Genomic DNA, 13,082 nt, shown 5'->3' with positions numbered 1-13,082 from the left:
CATGCTTTTATGTCTTATTTGAAATAACTACATGATTTACGTTTATTTAACTTGCTTTAGAAATTTCTCATGCCATCATGCATACTAAAACTGCTTTTTAACAGCTAACAGACTGTGTAAACTGTCTTTTTTTTCCTTGTCTTTTCCCCATTCCTCCAACAGATTTCGATGCTCCTAACAGCTCTCCTTCTCCTTCTGCTCCTCCTCCTACTCCATATTTCACACCTTCACCTTCAATACATAAATTTTCTTCTCCTGGTCCATCAGTTGTCTCGTATACAGAGAAGCTTTTACCGGACAATCCTACGGAGAGCGTGACCACGACTGACCCTGGGCAAAAGAGACTACATGGGCTTAGCGACAACCTCATTCCCATCTACACCTCCATACTGGCTGCGGTGCTGTTGGGCCTGGTGGCCTTCATCATATTTAAACGGTCAGATATTTCCTCCCTGTGATATTTTTATGTTCTCTTATTATAACCACAGTGACATGTGGCTTTAGTTCAGCTATTTATATAAAGTGAGGAAAGGAAAAAATGCTCCTAGGCTGTTCTTCCATCTGATTCATCACGAGCACATTGTTTATTATGTGGGGTAAAGCAGAGACACTGATCTCAGATCATATTAAATAACACCACTTTCATTTTTGACACATTTAAGGATTTGGCAAAACAGTAATCTAGACCAGTGGATCTAAAAAAATTTCATCAAGTACCACTTCAATGACAAGGCAGATTAATTCCTATCATTAAGAATATTTATTATTGTCAGCCACTTTAAACATTATAAATAGTTTGAGCATTAACACTGAACTGTGCTTTTAGATAAAAAATAAAAAAATAAAAAAATAAAAAGTCAACGTTTAAAATGTGCTTTTAAAAGTTTACTAAAAATAGTAGGATACTGTTCTTAAAGTAAAAAGAAAACTGCTGTACTTAAATGCAAAGTATTAACAAATACCTATTCATAAAAACCTGGAAATATTGGTTGGACCTCATAAATAAAGGCTATATGCCATCATATTTTTGGAATATCAAGCCAATTCTATGCGTGGTCAATAAGAAAAGGTCTGGAGAGGGTTTTCTTCAATGCCAAAAATATTAGTAATTTATTAGATACAAATGAATAATTCGATGACAGAGCTCTGGGTTACGTTACCCCAATGCAATACAAGAATTACATTCAAGAGGTTCACAACTAACATACATTTCCTGACTTCAGCAAATATACACAACTGATATTAACATGTAGAGTTTGGTGTAACGTCACTTATCAGTCATTCTGCAGTCCTTTGGCTATTGTCGCCCCAGATATACTTCCTCTTTCTGCAACCCTTCTCTCCAGAACTGAACAATCACGTGCATCTTTAATATATTTCACAACTTCTACAAGCATCATGCTCCTTGTGACATGGCCAAACAGAATTCTGGAACAAACGCTAAATTTATTCCTATTCTGCTTTTTCCTCTGGTCAGCAGTTTTTCTAAAAGTATAAACAGTAAAAAAGAGGAAGTGTGTCTGTTAAAGATATGTTATGATACAATAGAGAAGATTGATTAATCTGTTGTTAGTCTAAACATTTTTCTAATAAATAAAACACAAAAGTAATAAAAATAAATCCCTTTTCTCCAACAATATTCATATATAAACCGTTTATGAATTTTGAAATATGTTGCATGTAGACTTGATGATTTGATCTTTTTCCACTTCAAATGTATGAAATGTTCTGTTAGATTTTGCAGTTTTTGCACTGTATATTGTAAGAGACTTTACGGTTAATCAATTGAAGACTTTCATTATAGTGAACTTTTTTTATAGTTAAAATTCAAGCATTTTATTACACTGCATGATTTTGCAGGCATAAATCAATGTTGATGAAATTAAAACAAGCCTGAGAGTTTTCTGAACATTAACAGATGGCGATTATGGAGAAAAGGGGTCATAAAATATTAAAATCACAACGGGAGGATGTAACATTGACCCGCTTTGGTTGCTTTAGGGTGTGAATGTCCTGGTGCTTTCAAATCATTGTTTGTTTGAGTGGCCTGACATCTTTGCCTGTCTAAACAATGGCTGGCGGCGAAAAAAGTTGTCTTTTAGGTCAGAAATAAATGCTGATGTTAACTTCTGATGTCTTTCAGGTGGAACAGTTGTAAGCAGAATAAGCAAGCCAATAACCGAGCGTGCAGCGCAAACCCCAGTCAGACTCCTTCTCCTGAGGGAGAGAAACTCCACAGTGACAGCGGCATCTCAGTGGACAGTCAGAGCCTGCAGGACGGCCAGGGGCCTCCACATACAGGTACATACCCTTATCATCTTAACATACAGTTTCATCTCAAAAAATGTGATCATTTGTAATAACCTTTTTAACTTAATTGAAAAATATGAATTAAATCAATGTTTACTGTTCTGAAAGTGTGTCTGGTAATGTGACAGTTGTACTGTGGGCGGTTTGCTGATGCTCTCTGTTCACATCTTTTGCCGTTCTTTATTTCACATCTCGTTAAGCTTTTTGAAGTTCCTAAACTGTTCTTGCTTGACAGTGTTTTGAAGGCTACGGTCACTCATATTCATTATGCTCTTCGTCCTATAACACAATTTAAAAACTATCCATATACTTCAATAAAGTCCAGTCCTATTAAATGATGACCTGTGGCTTACCCTTCTTGTAGAGGGTATCAGTGGTGGTCTTCTGGGTGACCTTTTAATTAGCTCTCTTCTCCATGACTGTGGTTGTGAGGTCAATCGTTGCCTGGTATTTATCCTACATGCATAAAATGAATCATAGAAGATATAGGCAAGTGAAGCTAAGTGAGGCACAGGGTTTCAGAGAAGCACTAATGGAACTTCTAAGAAATGTAAACGATTCAGAGGAGCTTGAATGCAAGATGGGCAATATCATTGGCTGTTGATGCTATAGAAACAAAGTGCCACATTTAGACAAGACAAGACTTTCTTGACAAACTATGCATATAAAAACACAGCAGTCGTGATTTTTATTTTTACATAACTAAAGCTATGGTAAGCTTTTCTTTCTAAAACAGGTTTCTTTTAATGTTCAAAAACAAACTATATTACTATACAAATTGTTACATGTTGTTATCTTTGTTATTGTTGTTTTTTATTAAAAGGGAAGATTTAAAAAAAAAAAAGAGTAAAACCGGAAAGGGTAGAAATGAATAAATGAAAAAATAGGAGAAAAAGAAAAATGACAACAAGTGTTTAAAATACACAGAAATGTACTTACAACTAACTGAATGGAGTCATTCAACAACCACAATCAAATGTTCAGATATAATGTCAATGATGAAAGTAAACGTGTTCAAATAAACAGTATAAGATAATAATACAGGGTTCCCACACTTTCATGGACACCAGATTCCAGGACTTTTTAAGGACTTTTTAAAGCACACTTAATTTTAAATCAAGAACCTTTGCAATTCATACCCCGAGCATATGCATAAAAGTCCTTACCGTACATAACAATTCATTCATTTATTCATTCATTCATTCATTCATTCATTCATTCATTCATTCATTCATTCATTCATTCATTCATTTATTCATTCATTCATTCATTCATTTTCCTTCAGTTTAGTCCCTTATTTATGTAGGACCACCACAGCGGAATGTACCGTCAACTATTCTGGCACATGTTTTAGGCAGTGGATGCCCTTCCAGCCACAACCCAATACTGAGAAATACACGGGAAGGACATGCAAACTCCACAAAGAAATGAGAACTGGCCTAGCTGTTACTCGAAACAGCGACCCTCTTGCTGTAGGATGACAGTGCTAATCACTGTGCCACCCTTTAAACAATTCACTTACACTTAAAATTTTGACCATTTTAAAAAGTCATGTTTGAAGAACTTTAATAACATTTGTTGAATACAATACTGGTAATATTCAAATGTGGTTACTGAAATGTCATTAAAATGTGCATTATTTGTCTTTTTTTATCTTTGTTTGACACTTGGGTGTAGTTGTTAAAACAAAATCCTAAACAAATTTATTTTAATTTAATTTTAATTCAATCACTTTCAAGGACCTCTGTTTGTTTTCAAATACTTTCGAGCGTTGAATCCTTATGTCTGAAATTCAAGTACTTTTAAATACTTTTAAGAAGCATGGGAACCCTAATAATAGTTAAAACAAATAAAAATTATTTTATAAAAAAATGGCCACAAGCCATTGGGATGTAGTTTGAGGCTTATTTGATTTCCAGTGGAGTATTATATGGTGCTTAGCTAATATTGAAGTAAAGGCTAAAATCTTAAGCTGTTTAAAATTAAAGTGAGATTAAATCATTGGTAGCCCAAAAATGGCTACATCACAATGGCTACATACATTTATTTACCTGCAACACCTTATACATAATTGTAAAATGATTAATCAAGTGATATGATGTGCCCTATGTTATTAAATTTAACATAGGGCACATAAAGGACATATGATTGAAATTACACAAGGTTAATTTTATATAAATAGTTTAGAATCCTAAATTAGAGAATATTCAAATATCGGGTAGGTATATATATATATTTAACACAACATTTTGTAATATGCTACATATAATATAATATAATATATTATAATATAATATAATATAATATGTGATATAATATAATATAATATAATATGTGATATAATATAATATAATATGTGATATAATATGTGATATAATATAATATAATATAATATAATATAATATAATATAATATAATATAATATAATATAATATAATATAATATAATATAATATACTTCCCAGAGATGGGTTGCGGCTGGAAGGGCATCCGCTGCATAAAAATTTGCTGGATAAGTTAGCGGTTCATTACGCTGTGGCAACCCCGGATTAATAAAGGGATAAGCTGACAAGAAAATGAATGAATGAACAATATAATATAATATAATATAATATAATATAATATAATATAATATAATATAATATGGTTTTAGCTGAATTTATCCAGATGGCTAAATATATCCTCTTTGTTTCAGTGGTCAAGATAGATGGAGGTTCGGCTCTGTCTTTGCCCTTACACACACGGGAGGAGGTGGAGAAACTGCTAAATCGTACCAATGAAGGAGAGGAGTCAGCAGCCAATGAGGAGACCGACTGGTGCAGCCTAGCCGGGCTACTTGGATACAAAGAAGAACACATTGCTAATTTCAAGCAGGAGGAACGGCCCATCCAGGCACTTCTGTCGCACTGGGCGAGCCAAGATTCGGCTAACATTGATACGCTTTGCACAGCTCTGAAGAAGATCAACAGAGAGGATATTGCGCAAAGCATCATTGTCAAACCAACTGCCACATCTGCCGTATGAGAAGTCAAACCCACACAAATTTACACCTTACATTGCCTTTCGCATTCACAGTGTTGATGTACCACTGGTGAAGCTGATGTATCAATATATCCTTACATTTAGGCTGTAAACTCAAGTGCCGTTTCACTGATTATGGCCAAACTATGTGCAAAGATTGCACTGTTTATTTAATATTGTTTGCATGTTGCTTTAATTCAAGGAAAGTCATATGGACTCGAACATGGACATTCAAGTCTTTCCTGAAGATATTCATAATCACTGTTTTATGTTTAACACATTTCAACGTAACAAACATAAAAGCCACATGCCACATCCAGCTTAACCTACTAATAATACTCTAGTAAGTATACTTTTTTCTCACAATTTTTGATTTCCATTTTCTGCCTCTGTGTTCCTGTACAGTACAGGATCCGCTGTTAAACATCCATAAAGCATATGGTTGTATGTCAAACGTGGCCAGTTCAGTCATTTGCTGTGCGTTGAGTGTACGCAACCATAACCCATATCCTGTCAGCGATCAACCCCACATGTATGCGACCCAGGCTCATTTTGAAAACGTAGTCCCGTTGACGTTTCTGGAGACTGCGAAATACATCCCAGGAGGTACGTATTTTTGCAGTTTTTGTTTTCACAAATGCACCAGTGCCGTTCACGCCCGCTGTTCTCGCTTAAAGTCACCAGAGGCCGCTGTTGAGGGACCGTCTGTCTGACTGAATGACTGACTGGTCCGTTGACCAATCCAATCACCTGACCCACCCTCCTCCTTCCCTAAACCTAACCAATTTTACTGATTGACCCGCTTACTTCCCTTAACCCAACCGATGGTTTACAAAAGCCGTCGAGAAAAAGAAAAGCCCTCGTCTGATTTTTACCACGTTTTCTGATTTTACCACATTCTCACTCTGTTGTTTACTTGTTCACCTTATTTTTGGATTCTGCTTTTGTCTTACCTGATTTCTGGAACCACTCTTTTCTCCGAACTCAAACTCCGTCATCGTCGTCGTGATCAACTCCTCGCTGCATCTTAAGTCCGCCGACATACATGACGAGCTAACGGGACAAACTAGTTGCAGCGGGAAAGCCCTCCACACGGAGGTAAGCGGTCAGCTGGTAAGCGCGAAAAGGAATGCCGTCATACCGCCCCATAGCATTCGTTTAAAAAAATTAAATGTAGCCATACGTACTTCCGGCTACATAATTCGGGGTCTCCAGAAACGTCCACAGGACTACGTTTTCAGAGTAAGCCTGTGTTGCATGTATGCATTAAGTATTGTGCTCTCGTGCTTTATTTATGACCAGAGGCAGTATGAGAAGAGAGAAACGTCATAGAAAAAGGATTTACAGAAAGTTTTGGAGAGATTAGTTGTGGTGCCACACAGAGAGGTAAAGAGTGAAACATCAGAGATGTATACAACTATAGTGAGTAGGTGTGATTTTGCCAAGTAGGATCTTGGATTAATATTATTTTGATTGTGGAATATCGTTCCTGTTCAAAGATGTAGTCCATACCTAATCCTTAAATAAAATTCTAACTGTAAATATTTCCCAAAATCAAAGGGGATTAATAGTATAATATAACAATGAAGCACATAACCCTAACTGTAAGCCAAAATTTAGGCCCCGTTTACACTGATACGTTTTCATTTTATAACGCATACATTTTGCTACAATTTCGCCGTCCGTCCACATTACACCAGAGTTTTCGAGCACCAAAAACTTTTTGAAAATGGTGAAGAAACCGTTTTTTTTTTTTATTATTAATCATATTTTAAAACGCTGTTGCTTCATGTCAGTGTGTATGGTGGTAAACAGAGAAATCTGAAAATGGAGGCGGGGGCTGATTGGGGCTTTTCCTCAATATTAAGTAGCCTACAAAAAAGTACCAAAAGTTGTCCTACCTGCATTATCTCATGACCTTAGCATCCCTCCACCACCCCGAAACCTCACCTCTTAAACATTTTCTACCCGGAGAGAGCGTTCTGGGGCCGAGCTAAACATTTCACTCGAACCCCAACGTCTATTTCTTTCCTGATAAGGGGAATAATACGAGTTGGGGTGTCTTCCCCTAAGCTCAGAGCCCTCTCCCTGGACAGCAGGCCAAATACGCTTTATTCTTTAAACATTTGTAAGTTTGAACTCGTGAAATTGGGTTTTTAGCAATGTGGGATACATATATGACTGTCAACATCTCAACAAATGTGTTTTGGTGTTTCGTGACCCTTTAACATAAAATGTAAACATATCTCTTAAATCTGATTGGCTAATTGGAATGTTGCTCCAGGATCAACATAAATGTCCTACTTGGTGAAATCACACTAACCGTATAGGAAGATGCAGGTGTATCAGGTCCATTCTGAAATCTCACAGTGTTGAATTCCACTATGTTACATACAGTCAAGCCTGAAATGATTCATTTTGACTTAAAGTTACTTTTATTCAACCAGCTATTTTTTTTGACCGGAAATGACAAAAGCCTCTGCCAAAAGATAAAACAATAGAGAAGAGGCATCATTGTAGGAACAAACTATTATTTATATTTGAACAAAAGCTTTAAGTCTGAATTTGCCAGGGGTATTAATAATTTCGGACTGCAACTGTAAGTCTGAATAGTGAGAATATAATTATCCAAATGAGACTTATTTGGACAAAATTCTCTATGCTTGTCCATATTTTGGTTATATTCTGATGTTTTAATTAAAGGTGAAAAGCTTTAAAAAGCGATAATGTTTACAAAAATTACAAATCTGCCATAATTTACTCAAGCTTCACTTGTTTAAAACCTTTTGAGTTTCTTGAGAAGGTTTCAAACCACATGAGGGAGAATATATGATGGGGCCATTTTCCTTTTTGAGTGAACTATCGCTTTATCAAATTACCCCAAACAGAAACCACTGATATATGTTGTCTGTATCAGTGATTTTCTGTCTGAATCTGGGCAGGTGATTCAGAACAATCTAGACAGCATTAATAAGCAGCGGTTTTGTTTTCATCCTGGTGGTCTGTGTGAAAGATGATAGTGGTTTCCTTTTTGTTTTTTCACTTTTTTTCTTTATTACAGCGGTAACACGACACTGGTCACTACCTGGCTCAGGTCATCACCATGACAAAAGCGCTTGGCCATGCAGTCTGTGACCCAGATAGAAAAATGTTAAAGACAGAAGACACACATACACTCATAAACGCTCACCAAAGAAACAAGCTTACCCATAAAATTAACTGGTGACTGATATGAACGTTCAGGGTGATTCTTTTGAAGGCATAGCATTCCCACGGTCATGGAAAACCCGGATAGATATCAATGATTTGTGAAATGATTGGACATGTGGGAAATGTGCTGAATGACTGAGAATCTAAGGTTTGAGAGTATGTTAATGAATGCTTTATCAAAAACTGAAGTGATCTGATGTACCAGTTTGGGTAGAACACAGTTCTTTTTAAAAGACAGCCAGAAGTAAATACAAAAATAAATCTCCAGGGCTTTATCATTTCTCAGGGTTTGTGTGGAGATTTGCTCATCTTTCAATGTTTCATGTTATATCTATGTTGTCAGTGGCCTTATAGAGAGTTGAGTGAGCACATTGCTCAGAAGAGACTTGGAATAATAAACGGCAGAAAACAGTCAAACTACTTGCTGTTCAAAGAAATGTTTGCATTACTATATAGACCAAGCAGAAAAATATAATAAGGAAATATTGGTTTGCAACATCATACAGCGTAACGAGCAGTTTTTAATATCTAAACATGAATGGAAGTGAATGAGACCGAAAGTCTCGAGCCAAAAAGATTCAAATGGCTGCGCTCGCTCGTCGTCAAAGAATATGGTGAATAAGTGCTGTTTAAAATATATATCAAATAATATGGAAAACAAGTGCATAATTTTAACAAAAGTAACATGGGAGTTTTTAAAAATGTTTGAGTGTGTGTGTAAAACAATAAAGGGCTACATTCACACTGCGAGACTTGCTGTAGTTCTCAAATCGGATTTTTTTTTCTCAGATCTGAATTTTTTGCATAGCTGTTCACATAGTTGTCATGAATGTGGCATATATCAGATTTGCAGTGTGAAGAGATCCTAAAGTGACCCGCATGCACAAAAGTAGAATTACGGACAACACAAAATGACTAATTATGCACACAGTGTGTATACTGTATGAAACACATTGTCAGATTATGCTTAATATTACCCTTTTTACAGACAACCGTGGCGTATTTCACCAACTGTAAAGGATTGTTCTGCTACTACTAATATGCATTTTGGCATTTGAAAATTAAAATAAGTCGCTTGTGATTGAAAACACTGATCATTTGTGATTTATGACAACCGCAGTGCACATCTTTCTGACCAGCGGTGTAGTGAACTCATCAAGGGTTAATGAGCAGCCGCAGACTGAACTGTGAAGGCGGAGTTGGTTTATATACGAGAAAAAAGGGGGGTTTGGGTGCTCGAGTACCTTTCCTTTTTTCCCTCAGAGAGAAAGTTCATCCTTAAAATGAATGTGTCTCTCCTTTGCGCATGGATTCCCTATCCGCAACACCCCTCTTGGCCTTCATGATTAACCCGTGCCCCAATTGTAAACAGATTGGTTAACAAACACCAGTTTTGCCTTCAAAAATTTTTTTAACATGAACAACCACTTTCTGTGAAGTAATCGATCTGTGTGCTATTTTTCTATGCTGCTGAGGAGTAGATCATGTTTGAGGCACAGAATGATGACGCATGTCGCTCAAAGATTATGTAAAAGTCACATGAAATCAGAACGATCATAAACGATTACACTGTGGTCCCATTGCAAAACATCAGATCTGTGTCTGATTTAAGACTACATATGAAAGTGGCACACATCTGAAGTGAAAAGATCAGATTCCATGCAGCTTGGGTTGTTCACACTACCTGTGAAGACCTGTGTCACGTGGACAAAGTCAGATTCGTTCCATGTTTGGCTGCAGTGTGATTGTAGCCTTAATTTGCACAAAAATCATGGGGGTTTTCTCTAAAAAAGTACTTACAGTACTTCGCCACTCCATTTAGAGCCTCATTATGGAGGTTTTATGTTATAACTAACATGGTTCAATTGATGGATCTGCGACAAAGAAATTACAGTTTTGGGAAAAACACGTAACTACATCGTTCTTTTGCCAAACGAAGCATCGCACTATGATAATTCGGGCATGACTTATGTTGTTGTTCGGGAAACGCACCCCTAATCTCATGAGGAAATGTAACTATTCTATGGATTGTTAGAAAAGAGTTCGGCCACGAATCCAAAAGATCTCATTTACACATTTTAGTAAACATTTTTTAAAGTATGCGTGCCCCCAAACCTTAGCCCTAACCCTACTTCTCATTGGAGGATGAGCAAATTGTACTAAAATGTATGAATGAGAGTGTACAAATTAAGACACTATATCAAAAAGTTAGAAATTGACATGAGATTGCAATTGACTTCATAAAAATGAGTAAATCCATGGCCTTAACCAGTTAAACTCCGCGGGACGTCATCGACTTTCGCTTTAAGATTTAAAGGGCTAGCATAGCACCAGACCCTCTTAAGTGCTTACATTTGAAAATGTAAAATCTATATTTTATGCACATATGCATCACTTCGGCTTTTATTCTACTGTACAAAAGTTATTTACACGTAAATACACAGTATTTTGGATTCCCGAGCTGGGTATTGAACATTGGTTAATTTTCATATTTTTCATATGACACATTTACAAGTTCTAGCTCAAATGAAAGCTCTTGCCGGTGCTCATACGGTTCTAGTATTCTTTTTACTAAATTATATTCACATATCAAACAGTTGCTGAATGAATTGCGGTGTTTCCATGGCGCAGAAGTGAAAACAATACATTCATGATCAATAAGCAGCCCCAGATAGCACAGACAGCTGTCATCTCTTACCTTATTCTGTGCACTTCAGTGCCATTCTCCTCTGTTTTTGAGGTGATGTGCATAAGTAATCCTTTCATATGTCTGACGTGGTCCAAACACAGTGAATTATGTTTGATCAAACAAAAGAATAGTGAAATATGAAAACAATGATCGATCCCTGTGGCTTGTATAGCACCTCTCATCAGTTGGAGTACAATAACTTTTGCATAGATTATGGTAGAGACATTTTTTTTTTCCTATGATTACAGACATGTGCAGGAACCACCAAAAATAATTACAGCAAGCTAAACCACACAAGACCTAAAAGGTAAACTTTCAAATTTGAGTTTATAAAAAAAAAATACAAAAAGCGCCTCTTTTTTAGGTGTTTATTATGACAGAGACAACATATACAATTATTATAAACACTTTTAATAGTGTTTTATGAAATCTTAAAGGGTTTTCTTCAAAATGATTACAAATTTTTGCATTTACACCTTTGCATGTAGATTTGGGAAGCTTTTAAATTTGGGTAGGCAAAATCCAGGGGGAAATCCCAAAATAGCAGCAGAGTTTAACTGGTTCAAATTAAACAAACTATTTGCATAATTATACAAATTTATTCTCACTTTTTGTGAGATTTTTTTTCTCACTTTTGCAAGTAAAGTCAGCTTGTTGCTTTAAATGGAATGGGTTTTTTTTTTAAATAAAGTAACTAATCGCTTTTTACTGTGTACAGCCATTCATGTTTGCATTCGGAAGCTTTATTCTCACTGTCAGTCCAAATCTGAACTAAATCTTATTCTGATTTTGATGTTCATATTTTATTTGTGTGTCCAGCGGAGCTATTTCTGATTTAGCATTGGTTTTCTAAAGTTTGGAACACGCCAAGCCAACACCAAAGAACTAGCAGCAACAAAACAAATGACCTTACATTGGCTGCATCTTGCCCCTTCTAGACGAAATCTTGCAAATGAAGAGTTCAGATCCTATACCCTTGAAGTGCCATCTGAAGTTTCCTTCTGTAATGTGCATTTTTCACAGGTTCCTATGTTTTGGGTCAGTAATTTTACTTTTATGACATATAACAGGTTATACATATTGCCTTTAATGTGAAAGTACTGAACATAAACATAGAATGCTGAGAAAAACGTTACATTTTAAAGTAGATTTTAGACGGCACTTATTTACACAGTTTAGTTATGATTAATATAGTTAAATGTTTTATAGTTTTCTTGAAAGCATAGTTTCATCTAGAATAAGCAAACAGCAAAACAAAGATTTTTGATTGGAACAATTCTAACAAAAATAAAAAGGTAGTAATTAATAAAATGATGGTCACTTTAAAGATAAAAAAATATAATATACAGGTCACACAAAATTTATTCCTTTCACTCCTGGTGACATTAAAAGTACACAAAGCATTATATGAACAACCTTAGTCTTGACCTTGAGTGACAAGAAGTAAGCTGAAAAATAAAGCAAAGTAAAGGAGTCCTTAAATTCCATGAACATTATTTACAAAACAAATAAAATGGATGTTATTAGTCCTCCACCTACAGTTTGAGACATCAAATATCAATAGCTTGGTTGTTAATGTAAAGTTATTAGCTAGTGAAAGGGACAGATCACCCAAAAACAAAAAAGTGCTGTCATTGTTTAGTCACCCTTTGCATCAGTTATAAATCATTTATGAGTTTCTTTCTTCTGTTGAACATAAAAAAATATATCTTTTGACAAATGTTAACCTGTTTTTCCTACTATAGAAGTCAATAGTTACAGCTGACTTTAAATATCTTTATTTGTGTTCAACAGGAGAAAAAAAACTGGTCTCACTTTATATTAAGTGTCCTTAACTACTATGTACTTGCATC

At 35.6% G+C, this 13,082-nt stretch overlaps 1 protein-coding gene across 5 annotated transcripts in view; it reads left to right on the top strand.

Moving 5' to 3' along the window:
• ngfrb (nerve growth factor receptor b) overlaps window positions 1-7,245 on the top strand; it is a 115,121-nt gene extending 107,876 nt beyond the window's left edge. For 2 of the 5 annotated variants that reach the window (XM_073917730.1, XM_073917729.1), the window contains exons 6-8: window positions 163-436; window positions 2,144-2,301; window positions 5,005-7,245. In XM_073917730.1, coding sequence (XP_073773831.1) covers window positions 163-436; window positions 2,144-2,301; window positions 5,005-5,333 — 761 coding nt within the window. In that variant the 3' untranslated portion in view covers window positions 5,334-7,245. 5 annotated transcript variants of the gene reach the window in all.
• Window positions 7,246-13,082: the final 5,837 nt, after the last annotated feature.

This window comes from Danio rerio, chromosome 12, assembly GCF_049306965.1.
Source record: "Danio rerio strain Tuebingen ecotype United States chromosome 12, GRCz12tu, whole genome shotgun sequence".
Classification (NCBI taxonomy): domain Eukaryota; kingdom Metazoa; phylum Chordata; class Actinopteri; order Cypriniformes; family Danionidae; genus Danio; species Danio rerio.
This window is presented reverse-complemented; position numbering and strand designations above follow the sequence as displayed.